Here is a 21222-nt window from a genome sequence, read left to right on the forward strand (position 1 = left end):
GTAAGCCGCCCTGAGTCTAAGGAGAAGGGCGGCATAAAAATCAAACAAATAAATGAATGAATGAATGAATAAATACATACATACATACATGAATGAATGAATGTTGTGTTATTACAAATATATGCTTTGAGCAATCCTTTATTTCAATCGTTAGTGCACTAACCTGAAACCAGAACAGCATTGGGTTCCTGAGGGCGGATGTTGGGGGACAGCGGTATTTTCCAATTTTCCGGTAGGGAAAATGGAGCTTCGCGCATGAGATTCGTCTTCTGCGCATGCACAGGGAGCTAAATCCCGCACAAGGATGTTCATGTGTATGAGATTTTGCTGGTTTTCAGCTGTTTTTTGCAGCGAAATTTCACTTGCACTAACATGTGCAGAAGCCAAATCTCATCCGCCAGTCACTCAGAGTGTGCGTGCCACCACGCCGACAGCAGCAGAGACAGGGAACCCTTGCCTGATTGTGGAGCCTTGCCGTAGACAGCTGTGTTTGGTGGGAAGCAGTATTGGGTTCCTACCAGAACTGGGGGGTATGCCACCCCATTAGTGGAAATGGAGTTGTACGCGCAGTTCTGGAGGGCTGCCCGCATTGCAATGAGAGGACGTGAGAGAGAGGTGATTATTTGCTTCCGTGTAGGGTGCGCATCGTCCCTTTGCGAAGTTTACTTTGGTGCACTGTGCGGGGGGGGGGGCTGTCTTTGGCAGTCCGTGCACGCCACCATCCTTTTTTTGGTGTGTGTAATTTTCGGTGTTTTTTCAGCTCTCGTCCGTGCGTGCTCACAGAGCCGAAAAACACCAAAAATTACAAAAGAAAAGAAAAGAAAGAAAGAAAGAAAGAAAGAAAGAAAGAAAGAAAGAAAGATGGTGGCGCACACGGATCGGCAAAAATGGCACCAGAGCTGTCATGGCAAAACCACACAAGCGGCAGCTCACCAGACTGCACCGGTAGAAACCTTTCTCTAGTTTATAGGTCTGCAATTCCAGAATTCCCAGAATTCCCCAGCCATTTTTCCCCCTTCCAGTTTTTTGAAGCCAAGATATATTACATCGGTTCCCGCATTCCCACCTTCTACTAAGAAAATTACCCTATTCCTGATTAAAAAAGTAACTTCATTCGTCCTCAGAGAGGGATGGCATATAAATCTAATAAATAATAATTTTATTTGTTTATTAGTTTATTTATTTGTTTTTTTGTTTGTTCATTAGTTCGTCCATCCGTCCGTCCATCCGTCCGTCTGTCTGTTCATTTCATTCATTTCATTCATTTCATTCATTTCATTCATTTCATTCATTTCATTCATTTCATTCATTTCATTCATTTCATTCATTTCATTCATTCATTCATTTCATTCATTCATTCATTCATTCGACTTCTATGCCGCCCAATCCCAAAGGACTCAGGGCAGCTTACAACAACAGTAAAAATACAATATAAATAGATACAAAGCCATAAAAGAAGTGGAACATTTTCAGAGACTAAAACATAAAATTAATAAAATAAATAATTATAAAAATAATAATAATTTGTTCTTATCCCGTCCATGCTGAATTCTGGGAAAGCTCTTCCCTACTGGGGGAATTCTTGAAGTCTTAAAAGAGGGGGCCACTTTTGGTAGACTCCAGTTATCAGGGATGAGAAAGCGGGAACTAACTTCTTCACAACTTCAACACTTGAATGACTTTAAAATCAGTTATGGATAAAATTTCCCTCCAAGAAATTCCAAATGGGGTGAGCAAATGGGGCTTGCGTTTTAATAAAACAAACTACTCGGCTGCATCTTTCCACCCCAAAAGTTTGACTTCTGTGACATATCTAGGCTGACTTAGCAGAGTTGATGGCTTCATGTGCGAAGGACTGATCATGAATGAATGCTAAATGCTTTCTGAGTATTGTATTGGCAGTTCTGTGTTAGCAAAACCTTCAGAAGAAAAGGATTTAGGGGTCGTGATTTCTGACAGTCTCAAAATGGGTGAGCAGTGTGGTCAGGCGGTAGGGAAAGCAAGTAGGATGCTTGGCTGCATAGCTAGAGGTATCACAAACAGGAAGAGGGAGATTGTGATCCCTCTATATAGAATGATGGTGAGACCCCATTTGGAATAATACTGTGTTCAGTTCTGGAGACCTCACCTACAAAAAGAGATGGATAAAATTGAACAGGTCCAAAGACAGGCTACAAGAATGGTGGAAGGTCTTAAGCATAAAACGTATCAGGAAAGACTTCATGAACTCCATCTGTAGAGTCTGGAGGACAGAAGGGAAAGGGGGGACATGATCGAAACATTTAAATATGTTAAAGGGTTAAATAAGGTCCAGGAGGGAAGTGTTTTGAATAGGAAAGTGAACACAAGAACAAGGGGACACAATCTGAAGTTAGTTGGGGGAAAGATCAAAAGCAACATGAGAAAATATTATTTTATTGAAAGAGTAGTAGATCCTTGGAACAAACTTCCAGCAGACATGGTAGATAAATCCACAGTCACGGAATTTAAACATGCCTGGGATAGACATCCATCCATCCTAAGATAAAATACAAAAAATAGTATAAGGGCAGACTAGATGGATCATGAGGTCTTTTTCTGCCGTCAGTCTTCTATGTTTCTATGTTTATTACATGGGGTTTTAGATTAGGTTTTATATTGGATTTCTCAGATTTTGTATTTTTTAATTATGTAAGCTGCCCCGAGTTTGCAGGTGAAGGGCTGCTTAGAAATCCAAATGAACGAAAATTAATATCTCATGTGTGCTTAATTTTAATTAACTTTAGCAAAGAAGAGGATAAAAAGTACATATTGAAAGTATTGTTAGCGCTTTTCTCTCTCTCTGAATGTTTAACATATCTAAGAAATATTACTAATTATTATTTTAAGCATTGATTCTGTGTTTTTTATTGCTCATGTTGTTTTATTGTATGTTGAAAGAAAAATAGAGAAAAAATGTATACCCGGGGGAAAAAAGAAAATGAATGAATAAATGAATGAATGAATGAATGAATGAAAGAAGGAAAGAAAGAATACATACATACATACATACATACATACATAGGTAAGTAAATAAGTAAGTATGTAAATAAATAAATAAATAAAGAAATAAGTCAATAAATAAGTAAATGAGTAAATAAGTCAATAAGTAAGTAAATAAATAAATAAGTTAATAAGTCAACAATTAAGTAAGTAAACAAAAATAAATTATTTGACTTATCTATTTTTTTAATCAGTTTGGTTTATTCCTGTCGTCAAAGCTGTCTAATCCAAGAAACTGTATGTAAAAGTAGGTTCATGCCTCATTGTTAAAATTCATACACGTCTTTGTATTTGTTTTTGATATTGCCAAGGGGCTTATGGGAAACTGAAATAACACTTAGGAGGAAATAATAAAAGCCACCTTTAAATTAAAAGAGAGAAAGAAAGAGAGAGAGAGAAAGTGGGAGATAAAGAACTTGAAGGTGGATGAAAGAGGGGAAAAAATTGAATTCTTACTGGGAAAATAAAAATTTGGAATTAAAAGAAATGTCAAATACAGTGATACCTTGTCTTACAAACTTAATTGGTTCCAGGACGAGGTTCTTAAGGTGAAAACTTCTGTGTTTTTGTGATGCTGCAGGGGAATCCCAGGAAGGGAATCCCAGCAGCGCAAAAACGGGTGCTTCGCTGGCAACGGAAGTCCAGAGGTGGGGTTTCCCAGCGGGGGGAGGCTCAGTGAAATTGCAGCATTGCACAAACATGAAAGTCTTTGAAACCCCACCTCCGGACCTCTGTGTTTTTGCGATGCTGCGATTTCACTGAGCCTCCCCCTGCTGGGAAACCCCACCTCCGGACTTCCGTTGCCAGCGAAGCGTCCGTTTTTGCGCTGCTGGGATTCCCATGCTGGGATTCCCCTGCAGCATCACAAAACACGGAAGTCCAGAGGTGGGGGTTCCCATGGAGGGGAACCTCAAGGGAGTCCCAGCAGCACAAAAACGGGCGCTTCGCTGGCAACAGAAGTCTGGAGGTGGGGCATCCCAGCAGCGGTGGTGGGTTTGTAAGGTGAAAATAGTTTGTAAGAAGAGGCAAAAAAATCTTAAACCCCGGGTTTGTATCTCGAAAAGTTTGTATGACGAGGTGTTTGTAAGACGAGGTATCACTGTATACCTAATTTTACATGTCATAATAGAAGCAAGAATTATTGTCTTTGCCCAATAATGGAAAAGTAACAATATACCCACTGAAGATTTCATAGAAAAAAATAACAATCTGTGCAGAAATGGACAAACGAAAATAAAAAAACATAGATAAATCAGAATACAGTATTATGAATGTTGGAATAGGTTCCATTGGAATAGGTTCACCATCAGTGAACTGTTGGACAATATTACTTGGTTTGTCATGTAGATGGTTGAGTGGTTCAGGGTGGGGAATTTGTAGTGGGTGGGACATTTTATTCTATTTTTTATTCTATTTTTAAATTTTATGTATGGTGGGACTGGTCTCTGGGTGTCAGACGACTGACTTTCGTTGCCAATGACAATTCGTTGTTTTGACAATGACAATAAAATAATAATAATAATAATAATAATAATAATAATAATAATAATTATTATTATTATTATTATTATTATTATTATCATTATTATTATTGCTTGGGAAAAATGGAAAATATCAACATAGATAAAGAAAATAAAAATTTGGAATTAAAAGAAAGTGGATTGTTTAGAAGTGTAATAAAACTATTGGTTTTGTACTGTTTTTTTAAAAAATTCTTAAGTTTTTAAATTGTTTGCACTATTTTTATCCTTGTTTATATTTTATTCTATTCCTGTGTCCGTGAGAAGTGCAGCTTATAAATCTAACCAATAAATAAATCTAAGAAATTTATTTATTTATTCATTCATTCATTCATTTATTCATTTATTGTATTTATATGCCGCTCACTCCAAATAAACTCTCAGCAGGTAACAATTGGAATCAATCCAACAAACAAACAAACAAATAAATCTAACCAATAAATAAATCTAAGAAATTTATTTATTTATTTATTTGCCCCTCACTCCAAATGGACTCTCAGCAGCTAACAATCATCATAAATCCAACAAACAAACAAACAAATAAATTTAACAAGCGAATAAATAATTTTACTTGGAGTTATATTGTGTTGTTAAGTGTCCCCTTTAATTTTTCTGAGCAGTTGTGAGTACTGTATATTGTATATATTACAACAATAGTTATATTGGTAACATGGGATGGAGCACGATAAGAAATACGTAACAGATGTGTCACACACCATCTAATGCTTTTAAACGCTTGTGATTGTATGTCTGTGTTAAAATAAAGAAATATTTTTAATATTTTTTTCAAAGAGAGAAAACGGCCAGTTTTGAGCAACAACGAAGCTCATGTTGCACATCCCTCTGCCCCACCCACCCAAAGTGACCCCGCACAGGGTCGGTGGTACTCACGGAGCTGTAGAGGTAGCCCTCGGCGTTCATGGCAACGTATTGTCCAGATGTGGTACTTTGAATGGCCACAACTCGAAGCCCCACCGGAATCAGGTTGAAAAAGGCTGCGGGACAGGCAGAGAATTGAGGAGGGGGCTTCAGAAATGATGCAGACAGTTTAGTAGCCCTCCCCCCAGGAGCACGTGAGGTGGGGAGGGGGTTGGCCGCCCGGGTGGGGTGAGGGGTCTAGAGATGACCAGCCTAGCCAATGGGTTGGCACCCCAGTGGGCGAAATTCAAACCCAGAACCCTGTGTGACACCGTTTAATGTAATCCAGGCAACCAGCCCCCCACACAGTTGGTGCCCGGGATGGGGGGTGGGGCAGGCAAAATTTGAAAGATAAGAATTCAAATAGAGTTGGTCCTCGACTTATGGCCACAACCGAGCCAGTCCGATCCATCTGTCGCTAAAACGATACAGTCGTTTTCGCCTCCGTTTTTCAGCCCCTGCTGTTTTTGGGGAGAATCCCGGTTATTAACGGAACCGAACCAGGGGTTTCCCCATTAGAACTTGTGCTCATCGGAAAGTCATTAAAAAAGGGGGGGTTGTATGAGCCTGCCCCCCACCCTAAATCAAAATGTCCGAATTTTGATCAAGCAACCACGTCGTTAAGGGCGTCCTTGGTCCCTTTTGGGTCAGGGCCGTTGGAACTTCGAGCGGTCACCGAATGGACAATTGTAAAGTCGAGAACTGCCCGTCCTTTGCCTTCTTCCCCATCTCATTAACCCAGCGGAGGTCAAAAAAGTCAAGATGTCAGCCACCAAACCACCCGCAAAGAAAGGCATCGCTTGAAGGGCTTTTTGCAAGGTGCGGTAGCGATGGCCATCTTGACTTTTTTGACCTGTGGACAGCAGGGGGGGCCAGCGAGACCCATCTCCGGGGGAGGGGGACGCAGGGGAAAGCATTCGACATCTCCCAGGTGTGCTCTGAGGGTTTTTATTGGGGGAGGGGGGCTAAGAGAAGAACTGCTTGTGGGTCGCGGCAAACCAGCTGCAAAACTGGGACAGCACCGAGTTGGCCGAGATCATCCATCACGGCGCATCCTCTTTCTTCTTGCTGCTGGGTGGGGGGGCTGGCAGATATGGAAGTGGGGAGGATCCAGAGGAGCGCTGGGGGGGGTGTTTCCCCCTCCTTCCCCTGCCGTGGGAGGCAAAGAACGAGGCTCAAAGGGAACTTCGAGGTCTTCTAGTCGATCCCCCCCAACCCGCTGCCTTTCTGCCCCCTTAATTGAGTGCGGAGAACGGGGGGGGGCGGCATAGGAAGGGCCCGGTATGGGCTCCGTGGAAAGGACCGGTGGGGGGAAACAGGGGCCCCGAGAGAGAGAGAGAGAGAAGTTGAGAGCGCGCGCTAAAAGGGAGCTTAGGGGTCTTCTACTCGATCCCCCCACCCGCTGCCTTTCTGCCCCCTTAACTGAGTGCGGGGTGTTCAGAGGACAGAGCGGTGGGGGAAAGCAGGGACCCCGCCCGAGAGAGAGAGAAGGAAAGAGCGCGCGAGCTAAGATGAAGCTTAGAGGCCACCTAGACGGACCCCCAACCGCTGCCTTTCTGCCCCCTTAACTGAGTGTCGGTGGGGGTGGAAGGTAGAGGAAAAGGACGGAGGGAAAAGCAGGGACCCCGAGAGAGAGGAGACCCCCGAGGTTGGGGGGGGGCGCTTACTGAACCCGCTGCCGTCTTCCCTGGTGCCTTCGATGCTTCCGTCCGGGTGCGCCTGCAGATAGTATCCGTGCCGGCAGAAGAGTTTAGTGATGATGCCCTTCAGCTGCGGGTCTGGGGGGGAAATGGGGGGGAAATGGGGGGGGGAGAGAAAGAAGAGAAAGCGGGGAGATTACAGGCTCAGGAGGGGCCGCCGCACCTCTCGGTAGTCCTTGGATAGGAGGGCCGGCTGGCTGGGCATGATGGGGATTGTGGTGGTGGTGGTGGGCGGATTGAGAAGGTTTAAGGCAAGGTTTAAGGGGGAGGCTTTGGTAACCTCTGCCGCGTTGCCCCCCACCCCACGTCCGCAAGGAATGCGGGAAAAGGGGAGGAGGGCATCTCACAACCATACAGCAGGACAGGGAGGAAGGAAGGAAGGAAGGAAGGAAGGAAGGAAGGAAGGAAGGAAGGAAGGAAGGAAGGAAGGAGGAAGAGAAAAGGCTGAAGGAAGTAAAGAAGGTTAGAAGAAAGAAGAGAAAGGAAGGAAGGAGGGGAACATCAGAAGGAAGTATGGAGGAATGGAAAGAGGCGGGAATAAAGGATAAAGAAGGAAGGAGGAAAAAAGAAAGAAAAAAATGAAGGAAGGAAGGAAGGAAGGATGAAGGAAAGAAAGTTAGAAGGAAGAAGAGAAAAGGGAGGAAGAAAGGAAAGCACAGAAGCTAGGATGGAGAAATGCAAAGAGGCAGGGAGAGGGGATAAGGGAGGGAGGAGAAAGAAAAAGAAAGAAAGGGAAGGAAGGAAGGAAGGAAGAAGAGAAAAGGAAGGAAGGGGAGGAGAGGAGGAAGGATAGAGGAATGGAAAGAGATGCTGGAAGAGGGAAGGTGGGCAGTTCAGCCTCTTCAACCTTCACACATACATACACCTCAAAGAACCACGGGATTGTCACTCAGGGGCACCTTGTCTGACAGTCCCTCCAGTGCCAGAGCTTTGAGCCGGGCAGTGGGGCACCAGGTCTCCCTGATGGATAATGGACGGTGGCAGAAAAAAAAAGGGAGGGAGGAAGGAAGGAAGATGGAGGAAAGGAGGAAGGGAAAAAAATAAAAAAGGATTAGAAAGGAAGATAGAAAAGAAAAAGGAAGAATGGAAGGAGGAAGAGGAAGGATGGAGGGAGTGGAGGAAGAAAGAAAGGAAGGAAGGAAAGAAGAAAGAAAGAAAGTAGCAAAGAGGAAGGAGGGAGGCAAAAAGTGAATGAGAATAAAAAAGAAAGAAGGAAGATGGAGGGAGAAAAAATAGAAAAGGTTTAGAAAGGAAGATAGAAAAGAAAAAGGAAGAATGGAAGGAGGAAGAGGAAGGATGGAGGAAGAAAGGAAGAAAGAAAGAAAGAAAGAAAGTAGCAAAGAGGAAGGTGGGAGGGAAAAGAGAGGGAGGAAGAAAAGTGACCAGAGTGTGAAGGAAGGAAAACTTAAAAAGGAGGGATCAATGCAAAAATTATATATTTGTATTTGTTTTTATAGTCCTCACGCTCAAATTCCTCTTTTGTGATTTGTGCATGTAGACACATGTATATTGTGGTGTTCTTTCTTCAATAAAGAAACTTAAAAAAATAAAAAAATAAAAAGGAAGGAAGGAAGATGGCAGGAAAGAAGGAGGAGAAAAATTGGTGAGAATGAAAAAGAAAGGAGGAAGATGAAGGAAGGAAGGAAAGGAGGGAGGGTAGTGGGGGGGGACAGAGTGCCACTCCCTCCATCTTGCCCACCTGCCTCTGACCATTCCTGCCCACCCAGCAGGAATCCCCCCTTCTGTGCCAAGGCAGCCCTTCGGGGCCTGTCCCTGCGCTCCCCCCCTTCGCTCCATGGACACCCCCCCCACGCGCCCCCCCCTCCTTTTCTCCTTGTCCCTGAAGCAGCTGAAGCAGCAAGAAGCACCCCTGGGGAGGTGGGGGGGGGTGCCTGGGAGGTGGGGACATCTATCCTGCCCAGGGACAAGGCAGGCACCTCCACTCGCTCATTTGCTCTTTCGCTCGCTCCTCCTGGGGCTTCGAATCTGGGCCACCCCACGTGAAGCCGTTTCTGCCCCCCCCCCGTGCCCCAGCCTTTGGGGTCCTGCTTCACAGATGCCCATTAGGGGTGTGGGGCGTGGTGGAAACAGGGGGACAGAGGGTGGGGCACAGAGGCCCTGCCAGCCTTGCCCTTCGCCTTTGAAAAGGAATCGGTACTGCCCACTTCTTTGGGGTTTGACTGATCTTCTTACCCGCGATTCTTTTGGGTGGCAAAACATGTCTCTCTCTCACACACACACACAGAGAAAACAGACTCATAAAGAGTTGGAAGGGACCTTGGAGGTCATCTAGTCCAACCCTGTGGTTAAGTGGAGATCCTTTTCCATTCTGGACAAATAATAATAATAATTAATAATAATAACAACAACAACAACAATAACAACAACAACAATAATAACAACAATAACAACAACAACAGCACAGCAGAGTTGGAAGGGACCTTGGAGAATCAAATCGAATAAGAATAGAATAGAACAGAACAGAATAGGAGACTAGAATAGAATAGACAGAGTTGTGAAGGGACCTTGGAGGTCTTCTAGTCCAACCCCCTGCTTAGGCAGGAAACCCTGCACCATTTCAGACAGATGGTTATCTAACATCTTCTTAAAAACGTCCTGTGTTGGGGCATACACAACTTCAGGAGGCAACTTCTGTTCCACCGATCAACCGTTCTGACTGTCGGGAAATTTCTCCTTAGTTCTAAGTTGCTTCTCTCCTTGTTTAGTTTCCACCCATTGCTTCTTGTTCGACCCTCAGGTGCTTTGGAGAATAGCCTGACTCTCTCTTCTTTGGGGCAACCCCTGAGATATTGGAAGGCTGCTATCCTGTCTCCCCTGGTCCTTCTTTTCATTAAACTACACATAAACCCAGTTCCTGCAACCGTTCTTCATATGTTTTAGCCTCCAGGCCCCTAATCCTCTTTGTTGCTCTTCTCTGGACTCTTTCTAGAGTCTCAACATCCTTTTTGCACTGTGGTGACCAAAATGTGAATGCCGTATTCCAAGTGTGGCCTTACCAAGGCCTTATAAAGTGGCATTAACCCTTCACGTGATCTTGATTCTATCCCTCTGTTAATGCAGCCTAGAACTGTGTTGGCTTTTTTGGCAGCTGCTGCACACGGCTGGCTCCTATTTAAATGGTTGTCCACTAGGACTCCAAGATTCCTCACACAGGTACTACTGTTGAGCAAGGTACCACATATACTGTACCTGTGCATTTGGTTTTTCTTGCGTAAATGTAAAAGAAAGGAAGAAGAGAAAAAGGAAGGAAGAAAGGGAAGGACAGAAGGAAGGATGAATGAATGGAAAGAGGCAAGGAGAGAGGATAAGGAAGGAAAAAGAAAGAAAGAAAGAAAGAAAGAAAGAAAAAAGAAAGAAAAGGAAGGGGAGAGAGGGAGGGAGGAAGGAAAGAAGGAAGGATGAATGAATGAATGGAAAGAGGCAGGGAGATGGGATAAGAAAGGGAGAATAAAGAAAGAAGGAAAGAAAGAAAAAAGAAAGAAAAGGAAGGGGAGAGAGGGAGTGAGGGAGAAAGGAAAGAAGGGCAGAAGAAAGGATGGAGGAATGGAAAGGGATGTGGAAAGAGGGAAGGTGGGCAGCTCAACCTCTGCTGAGGAAGGAAGGAAGGAAGAAGAGAAAAGGAAGGAAGAAAGAAAGGGAAAGACAGAAGGAAGGATGGGGGAATGGAAAGGTCGGGAGAGGGGATTTGAAAGGAAGGAGAAAGAAAGAAAGAAAGAAAGAAAAGGGGAAGGAAGGAGAAAGAAAGAGAAGGAAAGGAGGGAAGAGAAGGAGAGAAGGAAGGAGAGAGGAAAAGAAGGGATAGGAAGGAAAGGAAGTAAAAGAAGGAAAGAAGGGTGGAAGGAAGAAGAGAAAAGGAGGAAAGGAAGGGAAGGAGAGAAGGATGGAGAAATGGAAAGAGGCAGGGAGAGGGGATAAGGACGGAGGGGAAGAATATTTTGATTTTTCTCTCTGGCGCTTGGCACAGCAGCCAAAAAACCCCAACCCCCCCTTTTAAGGACATCTCTATCTGTAAAAGTGCCTTTGCTTGGCACTCTTCTCTCCCCCCACCTCTCCCCCAAAGTCTTTTGACAGGTCTTGGAAGCAAAGCTAGGACAGGGACAAAAGCTTGGTTTTATTTTTTATTTTTTTTAAAAAAATCGCCTTCTGGCCCTGGCGTCTGGAGGAGAACAAGGAACTTGAAAAGCTCTTAGGCAAATTACTCCAAGCGAAGAAAAATAGGTCTCTTTTAACCAGATATATTTTTTTCCAATTAGCTAATGTGGGGTGGAGGGGGAGAGGAATGGGGGGGGGCATTGGAAGAGGGGAAAAGTTTCAATTTTATACCTTTTTTAAAACCAAAGGGAGGGGAACCGAAGACCCTCTTGGGTTCCTTAATGGATATATTGGAGGTTTTTTGGGGGGCAGAACAGTTGGGAGTCTTGCTGATTTAGAAGCTTAAAAGGAAAAGGTTTAGCTGGATGGGGGGCAACCAGGCGATATGCCGAGTTGTATCCTGGCCTTTACTGTTTTCAAATAGAACTCTCTCATCAGGACATATATGCGATACGTAGAACCATTGGCCTGAAGTGGGTTGGACTAGAAGACCTCCAAGGTCCCTTCCAACTCTGTTTTTGTTGTTGTTATTTCTTTTATTCATTAAACAGTAAACTCAGTCAACTGGCCATTTATAAAGCCCTGAGTCTTCGGAGGGCGGCGGCATACAAATCTAATAAGTAAGTAAGTAAGTAAGTAAGTAAGTAAGTAAGTAAGTAAGTAAGTAAGTAAGTAAGTAAGTAAGTAAGTAAGTAAGTAAAGAAAGAAAGAAACAAACAAACAAACAAACAAACAATGAATGAATGAATGAATAAATAAATAAAAATGCATCACAAATATTTATTATGATTATTATATTCATTAAACATAAAGTGAACATTTTAAAATGCATCGCACATTTCTATTGTTGTTGTTGTTTTATTTCTTTTATTCATTAATACTGGGCATTTAAAATGCATCACATATTATTATTATTATTATTATTATTATTATTATTTACTACTACTACTACTACTGCTACTACTACTACTACTACTACTACTACTACATCTTCCTTCTCTTTTCTCAATGGTAACAACCCTGTGAGGTGGATTGGGCTGAGAGAGGAACTAGCCCAAAGTCACCCAGGTCACTTTCATAGCTAAGACGAACTAGAACTCACTGTCTCCTGGTGACTGGCCCAAAGTCCCCCAGCTGGTTTTTGTGCCTAAGGCAAGACTAGAACACACTCTCTCCCGGTGACTGGCCCAAACTCACAAGGCTGTTTGTCATATTTAAAACGGGACTAGAACTTCCAATCCCCTAGCAATTTGCCCGACGTCGCCTATCTGCTTTCATGCCTAAGGTGGGACTAGAACTCACTTTCTCCTGGTGATTGGTGCAAAGTCACCCAGCTGGCTTTCATGCCTAAGGCAGAACATTAGAACTCACCATCCAAACCTAGGCGCTGTTGCTAATATTAAAGAAGATAGAGATAGGATTCAAAAAGATCTAGACAAGCTTGAACCATGGGCTGAAACTAACAGAATGATATTTAACAGAGAGAAATGCAAGATCCTACATCTGGGCAAAAATAATGAAGATAGCACATATAGAATGGGAGGAAGAGGTCTGAGCAGCAGCACAGGTGAGAAGGACCTGGGTGTTTTGGTAGATCACAGATCAAACATGAGTCGACAGTGTGAAGCATCTGCAAAGAAGGCAAACACAATCCTGGGATGCATCAAGAGGCGCATAGAATCTCAGTCATGTGGAGTAATTATTCCTCTCTACAGGACTTTGGTACGACCACACTTGGAACAATACTGTGTTCAGTTCTGGGGGGCCCAATTTAAAAAGGCCATTGATAAACTAGAGCAAGTTCAAAGGAGAGTTACAAGGGTGGTGAGTGGTCTGGAAACCACGTCCTATGAGAAGCGGTTGAAGGATCCAGGGATGTTTATTCTGCAAAGGAGAAGACTGAGAGGAGACTTGATAGCTGTCTACAAGAGACTTGATAGCTGTCTACAAATATCTGAAGGGCTGTCACAGAGCAGAGGGAAGAGCATTGTTCTCATTAGCACATGGAAGGACGAGAAACAATGGGATGAATCTGCAAGGGAGTAGATTTAGATGACATATCAGAAAAAACTTTTTAAAAGTTAGGGTGATAAACCGGTGGAACAGTTTGCCACAGGAGGTGATGGCCTTGCCTTCACTGGAGGTCTTCAAACAGAGACTGGATGGGATGGTTTAATGAATCCTGCATTGAGCAGGGGGTTGGACCCGATGACCCTGGTGGTCCCTTCCAACTCCAGGATTCTATGATTCCTGGTAATTGGCCCAAACTCACAAAGTTGTTTTTCATGTCTAACGCAGGGCTAGAACTTCCAGTCGCCTAGTAATTGGCCTAAAAGTCATCTAAATGCTCTTACGCTTAAGGTGGGACCACAGTTCACCATCTCGAACAATTGGCTCAAAGTCACCCAGCTGCGTCATGGCTAAGGCGGGACTAGAACTCCTTGTCTCCTGGTGGTGATTGTCCCAAAGTCACCCAGCCGGCTTTCAGGCCTAAAGCAAACTAGAACTCACCATCTCTCCATTATCTAGCCCTGTGGAGGTGGCGAGCGCTCCAACACTTGAGACTTTCAAGGGGACATTAGACTGCCATTTGTCTGAAATAATGTAGTGACTTCCTGCTTGAGTGGGGGATTGGACTAGATGACCTTCAAAGTCCCTTCCAACTCCAATAAATAAATAAAATAAATAAAAAGAATAAAAAGAATAAATAAAATAAAATAAAATAAAATAAAATGCATAAAATAAAATAAAAAATAAAATGCATAAAATAAAACAAATAAAAAATAAAATGCATAAAATAAAATAAATAAAAAATAAAATGCATTAAATAAAATAAATAAAAAATAAAACGCATAAAATAAAATAAATAAAAAATAAAACGCATAAAATAAAATAAATAAAAAATAAAACGCATAAAATAAAATTAAAAAAAATAAAACGCATAAAATAAAACAAATAAAAAATAAAATGCATAAAATAAAACAAATAAAAAATAAAATGCATTAAATAAAATAAATAAAAAATAAAATGCATAAAATAAAATAAATAAAAAATAAAATGCATAAAATAAAACAAATAAAAAATAAAACGCATAAAATAAAATAAATAAAAACAAAACGCATAAAATAAAATAAATAAAAAATAAAATGCATAAAATAAAATAAATAAAAAATAAAACGCATAAAATAAAATAAATAAAAAATAAAACGCATTAAAAAAATAAAAAGAAATAAAAAATAAAATAAAATAAATAAATAATAAAATGCATAAAATAAAATAAATAAAAAAATAAATGAATAGCCCAGCGCATGACCCCTAGACCAACCGCCCCCCCAAGTGGAGGCTGGCTGATAAGCCATTCCAGCAGCAACTTCCTTTTGGATCACACCAGCAGCCCTCCGAGGTAGGACAGTCAAGAAATGTAGCAATGCAGGATTGGAAGTGAACCATGTCAGCATGATGAAGAGACTTTCCTTCCACATGATGTGCATAAATGTTGGGTTTAAAGTTTTAAGTATTCTTCCTGCATCCTTTCCCCCACCCCACCCTCCATCCTAGACTGAATTTGGATTAGGCTAATTCGGAGGTGTGCAAGCATGGCCCCTTTAAAGACCTGCGGACTTCAATTCCCAGAATCCCTGCGCTGGCCAGCCAGTGCAGGGATTCTGGGAGATGAAGTCCACAGGTCTTAAAGGGTCCGTGGTTACTTGCACCCTTGTTCTAATTGCTGCTCCGCCTTTGGCCTTCACCTAAGTCCCACCTGGGGTTCTTTGAGCATGCTCAGAAAGCCACGTGGATTTTCTGTACATGACCAGAGGCCACATGGCTCACCATGGGGAGAGAAAACAGGACATCATATGTTCAGTCCCACAATGGAGACGTCTATAGCGCATCACTTCGTGAATCGAATTTTATTCCAAAACACTCCTGTTTCTTTTTTAAAAATTAAAACGCTACCTGTATTATCCAGCCGGCTTTCATGGGACTAGAACTCACGGTCTCCTAGTGATTGTCCCAAAACATGTCCAGCTGGCTTTTAGGCCTAAAGCAAAACTAGAATTCCCAGATGACTCCCAGCCAGGTCCCAAATCACTCAGCCAACTTTCACACCCAAGGCACAACTAGAAGCAGAATGAAGAATCATGGGCTTCCTCGATCTGCCCATGTCACTCCAACACTCCGCAGTCTGCATTGGTTGCCGATCAGTTTCCGGTCACAATTCAAAGTGTTGGTTATGACCTATAAAGCCCTTCATGGCACTGAACCAGATTATCTCAGGGACCGCCTTCTGCTGCATGAATCCCAGCGACCAGTTAGGTCCCACAGAGTGGGCCTTCTCCAGGTCCCATCGACTAAACCAGTGATTTCAACCTTTTTTGAGCAGCGGCACATTTTTTACATTTACGAAACCCTGGGGCACATTGAGCGGGGGGGGGGGGGGGGGGGGGCTAAAAAAAGTTTGGACAAAAAAATTATCTCTCTCTCTCTTCCCCTTCACTCTATTTCTTTCTCCCTCCCTCTTTCTCTCCCTTCCTTCCTCTTTCTTCTCTCTCTCCATCCCTCTTTCTTTCTCTTCCTTCCTCTCTTTTTTGCTCTCTTTCTCTCTCCCTCCCTACCTCCCTCTATGTCTTTCTCTCTCTCTCTCCTTCCTCACTCTCTTTCTCTCTCTCTCTTGCTCCCTCTCTCTTGCTCTCTCTCTTTCTTTCTCTTGTTTTTTCTCTCTCTTGCTTTCTTTCTCTCTCTTGCTTTCTTTCTCTCTTGCTTTCTCTCTCTCTTGCTTTCTCTCTCTTTTGCTTTCTTTCTCTCTCTTTCTTCTCTTGTTTTCTCTCTCTCTCTTGCTTCTTTCTCTCTGAGCTTCACGGCACACCTGACCATGTCTTGCGGCACACTAGTGTGCACGGCACACTGGTTGAAAAACACTGGACTAAACAATGTCATCTGGCGAGACCCAGGGGAAGAGCCTTCTCTGTGGTGGCCCCGACCCTCTGGAATCAACTCCCCCTGGAGATTAGGATTGCCCCCACCCCTCCTTGCCTTTCGCAAACTCTTGAAAACCCACCTCTGCCGTCAGGCATGGGAAATTAATTCCCCTGGACCATTTTTGTTTTAGGCTTGGTTTCTATGAGAAGTATGATTGCTTTTATATGAAGGGGTTTAAATTCTTTTAGATATTGGATTTGTGCTGTTTTTATTGTTGTGAGCCGCCCCGAGTCTTCGGAGAAGGGCAGCATACAAATCTAATAAATAATAATAATTAATAATACAGTAGTAATAGAGTTCCCAGACTCCTGGCGATTGGTGCCAAACATTTATTTATTTGTTCCATTTCTAGGGTGCCCTTCTGAGACTCATCCACCTTCCCACCCCACCCACCCACCCACCCCATTTCTTTAAGCCCACCCTGCACCCCGCCTGGTGACGGGTTCCAACACGCCAAATCTCCTTCTCCTCTTTAAATTCCACCTTGCTTCAGGATACAGCCAGCCATTTGCAAAGAAGGTGACCTAACCCACCTCCAGTTCCCTTAAAATGGAGTGGGGAGGGGGGAGAGAAACATGCCAAACTGCAGAGATGTGGGGGGGGAGGGAGCTTCTTAATTTATCCTAAAGAGGAAACCCACTTGACCCACCAACCCCCCCCCCCAATAGCTTTGCAGGTGGCCTCGTTTCTCTTCCTTCCGCAGGGCACCTTGACCCCAGTGGGGGTGGTCTGCTGGGACTGACTTTCTACACACACAGCCCCCACCTTCCAAGGAAAGGGGGGGCATTCCCTTCTTGCCCCCCCCCTCTCCGAATCTGGAAGGTCAGGTCTCTCTGTGTGTGGGAATCCACAGGATTTCTCCTGTGAATTCTCCATCCATTCCTCCTCCCTCCTCCTGTTTCCTGGACTCATTAAACCTGGATTGCGAACCGGCGCTTGGGGGGGAGGGAGGGAGGAGAGGGGGAGGGGCTGGGGCTGGGTGGTGTGGTGTTTTTTTTTTTGCACTGCAGTAAATCTTCAGACGCCCATTGTGCGCGAGGGAGGGAGGGAGGGAGGGAAGGGCGTTTCCCCCCTCTCCACCCCCCCTCACCCCAATCCCAAAAGAGAGGGTTTCGTACTCTCTTTGCTTTGCGCTCACCTTCTTTGCCTTCCCCACCCTGTGGGGGGAGGGAATGACCTTCGGGGTCCGCTCCCCTTTCTCATATTTTTTTTTTTTAAAATTGGGGGTGGAGTGGTGGGAGAAGCAAAGCCCCCAACCACCAGCCTCCAGCCTCTAAACGCCCAACCTTCAATCCTGGCTTAGCAAGGCAGCGGAGGGAGAGAGTTCAAGGTGATTTTGTGCCAAAAAGAAAAAAAAGAGCACTTCCCACCTGCCCCCCCCCTCCAACCGGCCTGGGATGCCCTCCCCCCCTCCGAGGCCTGCCTGCGCCCCTCCCTTCCCCTCCTCGCAGGCTCCCTGCCTTCCACGCGGCAGCCGCGCTTACAGGGGAGTTCTGTCTTCTACAAGGTTACCCAGATGCCGAAGGAGGGAGGGAGGGAGGGGGATGCTGGGAGCGCGAGGGGGGGAGCAGTGGAATATGAGCTTGAAGGAATCTCCCCCCTCCACCCCGGCACCCGCCTTGATGGATGGACAGAGGGAGGGAGGGAAAGAGACAGATGGATGACCCAGAGCGGGGTAGCCTGCCCAGGTGTTGGGTTCTCCTGGGCCTGGCAGCTTTCAAGACACCGCAGGGCCGGGGGGGGGGGCAGCAGGGCTGTTCTGTGAGGCAGGGGTCTCAGACCTCCGCCCCCCACCCTCTTGAGCAGCGTGGGGGGGGGGGAGCGAGCCCCCTAAACTGCAGGACAAGGGATGAGGGCGCATTGGGCGTTTGCGCTGGGAACGCAGAAGTGTTGTCCCGAAAAAAAGGAGGCTGAGGGATGGGGGCTTGAGGAGAGACATCCCCGCTCCTGCGCCCAGCAGGGCAAGTCTATGGGGAAGGTGGGGGGTTAAGGACGGGAGCGTTGGACATCATCTAGAATTGGGGGGGGGGGAGGCGGGGGAACTGCCCTGCTGTATAATTTAAAACCTTGGAGAAGACAAAACGCGCGCGTCGGGAGCGGAGCTGCAATGCAAAAACGAAGGGCAGGGTAACCAGTGGGGATCTGCAGGCTGCGGGAAGGGGGGGGGAGGAAGGAGGGGAAGGGCATGGGCGAGTGGGGGGGGGGCATCCTTTCTTTTACAACGTTTATAACACACACACACCTCAAGAAGGGAAAAAAACAAATGCCCCGTTATCCTTTAGAGATACTTGGAATGACTTTGGTTGCGTTCCTCCCCCAAAGCCATACAAATTATTTATAATTTGGGCTCGGGATTGAGTGGCGTTGGGGAGGGGGCAAGCTGGTTGGGGCTTTAAGCCAGAGCAAGGTGTCCCGCGCTCCCCCCCCAGCCTTAGGAGTTAATCTAAGAGGAAGGGGAAGCCGCGTTTATCCCGAAAGCTGACTTGGAGGGCGCCGCTGGGGGAGCACCAGGGAGTGTTCGCCCCCCCTCCAAAGTCCCACCTGAGTCACGCTGGGAAGGGAGGGCAGCGCTGGGCAAAGCGCTCGCCCCCTCCCCGCCCCCGCCCAGCCGTCCTCGGGCTTCACCTCCCGCTCCATCCTATCAACCGGGACAAATTAAACGAGGCCGCTTTGCGCGAAAGGCGGGCGGCGGCGGAGACTCGCTTGGCCTCAGCGGACTCTCCGAGACCCATAAATAAAATTTATTCCGCTGGCAATAAAAACGCCTGGTGCGTTGTTGTTTTTCCCTCTCTCTCTCCAAACTCTGAAATTTTCAATCGCCGCTCGGGCGGAAGGCATTCTCCAGGGATGCCCCCTCGGAGGGAGGTTTCCCCGGTTGGGCGGATGGCGGGGTTTCTGGGCTTGGGGAGGGGGCCTGCGACACGGAGCCCCCCGCCCCGGCTGTCACCCCCCCCACACACTCTCTTCCCTTTCATTCTCACCCTCCCTCCCCAAATGTCTCCAAGTGGAGCGTTTCTAGGAAACTCTGCGTAAATTAAACGAAAAGCGCTTCCATTTATTAATAATTTTTGGCTCTCCCCCGGTCTAAGTGGGCCCGGTTTATGGGACGGGAGGGGGGGGGTTTCCCCCCAGGGTGGGTGGGGGGAACAAAGCTAGAAGAGACCCCCGGGGGTTGATACGCATGGGTGTTTGGAGGGGGGGGCAATCAATGGGGAGGACAGAATCAGGTTTGGATGACAGGCTCAAGGTGCCCTCGCTGAGATGAAATGGGGAGGGGCGCCCTGAGCGGGACCCCGAGCCGGAAGTGGGGAGGGGGCGGGAACAAGGACTTCCCCAAAGGGTTCTCCCCTTAACACACACCCCTCACCCGGGGAAGACGGGGCTTTTCCGGAGCTTCAAGCCCTTCTCTCGGGGGCGGGGGGGGGATGTGCCACCTTCCCCAACGCGCGTAATTGCGCTGCTGTTTGCCCTCCCCCCTTTTCCCTCCCCGCGGCACCTTGAACAACTCCGGGGAGGGGGAGGAGAAGAGAAGGGGCGGGGGAAGGGGGGATCCCGAGTAAAAGGCGGGGCTGAGGGGAGAGAGAGGAGGGGGCTGCGGGGGGGGAATGGAGGGTGGAACGGAGAGCTGCTTGATCGCAGGGGGGCAAGAGAGTGTGGAGGCTTTGCGCCCTTTCCTCGCTCTCCGCCACCGCCCGCGAAGAGAGTTCACAAATAGACTGCAGTGGGCTTTGGAGGCTCCATTCCGACTCAGTCTCTTCCTCCCCCTCCTTCTTTCCTTTCTCCTCCTCCTCTCTCTGCCTCCTCTTCCTCCTCCTCTATTTCCTCTTTCTGCTCCTTCTCTTTTCCTTCTCTCTTCCTCCCCACCTTCTCTACCTCCTCTTCCTCTTTTTCCGTTCTTTCCTTCTCTTCCTGCTCTCCTCCTTATTTTCCTTCCTCTTCCTCCTCTCTTCCTCCCTTCCCTCTTCCTCCTCCTCCCTTTCCTTCTCCTTCTGCTGCTCCACTCTTCTTCCTCCTCCTCCTCCCTTTCCTTTCTGTTCTTTCTCCTCCTCCCATTCTCTCTTCCTCTTTCCTTCTTCTCCTCCTCCCCTTCCCCTCTCTTCCCCCCTTCCTCTTCTTGTTTCTCCTCCCCCCTTTCCTTCTCCTTCTGCTGCTCCCCTCCTCTTCCTCCTCTCTCCTTCCTCTTCCTCCCTCTCTTTCTCCCATTCTCCACCAGTTTCAGGTGAGCTTTCTCTGAAGCGGGCCAGGCCTCCATTGCTGTCCCCTATAGAAACTGATGCCCCTTCCCCAAACACCCTTGACCTCCCCCAATCCACCCCTCCCCTTCTCACAGCGAAGGGGGGGCAGAAGAAAGGCCCTCTTCCTCCCCCCCCCCATCATCCCCAGGGATCCAACTGTAGAAACATAGAAGACTGACGGCAGAAAAAGACCTCATGGTCCATCTAGTCTGCCCTTATACTATTTTCTGTATTTTTATCTTAGGATGGATCTGTGTTTATCCCAGGCATGTTTCAATGTGGATTGACCAACCACGTCTGCTGGAAATTTGTTCCAGGCATCTGCTACTCTTTCAAATAAAGAGTAGGTCCTAAACCTTTGCAAGAGGGCACAGAATGGGAAGGGGGCTGCGGTGGGGAATGACTTTACAGAGTTTAACAGAGTTTGGAAGGGACCTTGCAGGTCATCTAGTCCAACCCCGAGCCATAGACAACCTACCTCTACCTCTACCTCTACCAAAACCTCCTGAGGCCCCAGAGCACTATGGGGGCTTGCCAGAGGGGGCAGGAGCTGCCTGAAGAGCTCTGGGCACACAAGCAAGCGGCCAAGACTCAGCACAGCCTCTGGAATGACCATTCCAGTCCATTTTTTTTAAAAAAGAATCACAGTTGGAATGGGACTTCCTAAGAGGTCATCCAGTCCAACCCCAAACCATCCCGATCCTTCCCCAGGTTTGCTGACTTAACGACCGTTGC

At 46.2% G+C, this 21222-nt stretch overlaps 1 protein-coding gene across 1 annotated transcript in view; it reads right to left on the reverse strand.

Annotated features, from left to right (window-relative positions):
• FGF11 (fibroblast growth factor 11) overlaps positions 1-21222 on the reverse strand; it is a 40445-nt gene that overhangs the window by 7907 nt on the left and 11316 nt on the right. The window contains exons 2-3 of the mRNA XM_070728731.1: positions 7127-7237; positions 5433-5536 (exon numbers count right to left, since the gene is read on the reverse strand). Of these exons, the coding sequence (XP_070584832.1) occupies positions 5433-5536; positions 7127-7237 (215 nt within the window). The remainder of the gene's footprint in view (positions 1-5432; positions 5537-7126; positions 7238-21222) is intronic.

This window comes from Erythrolamprus reginae, chromosome Z (genome assembly GCF_031021105.1).
Source record: "Erythrolamprus reginae isolate rEryReg1 chromosome Z, rEryReg1.hap1, whole genome shotgun sequence".
Lineage (NCBI taxonomy): Eukaryota > Metazoa > Chordata > Lepidosauria > Squamata > Dipsadidae > Erythrolamprus > Erythrolamprus reginae.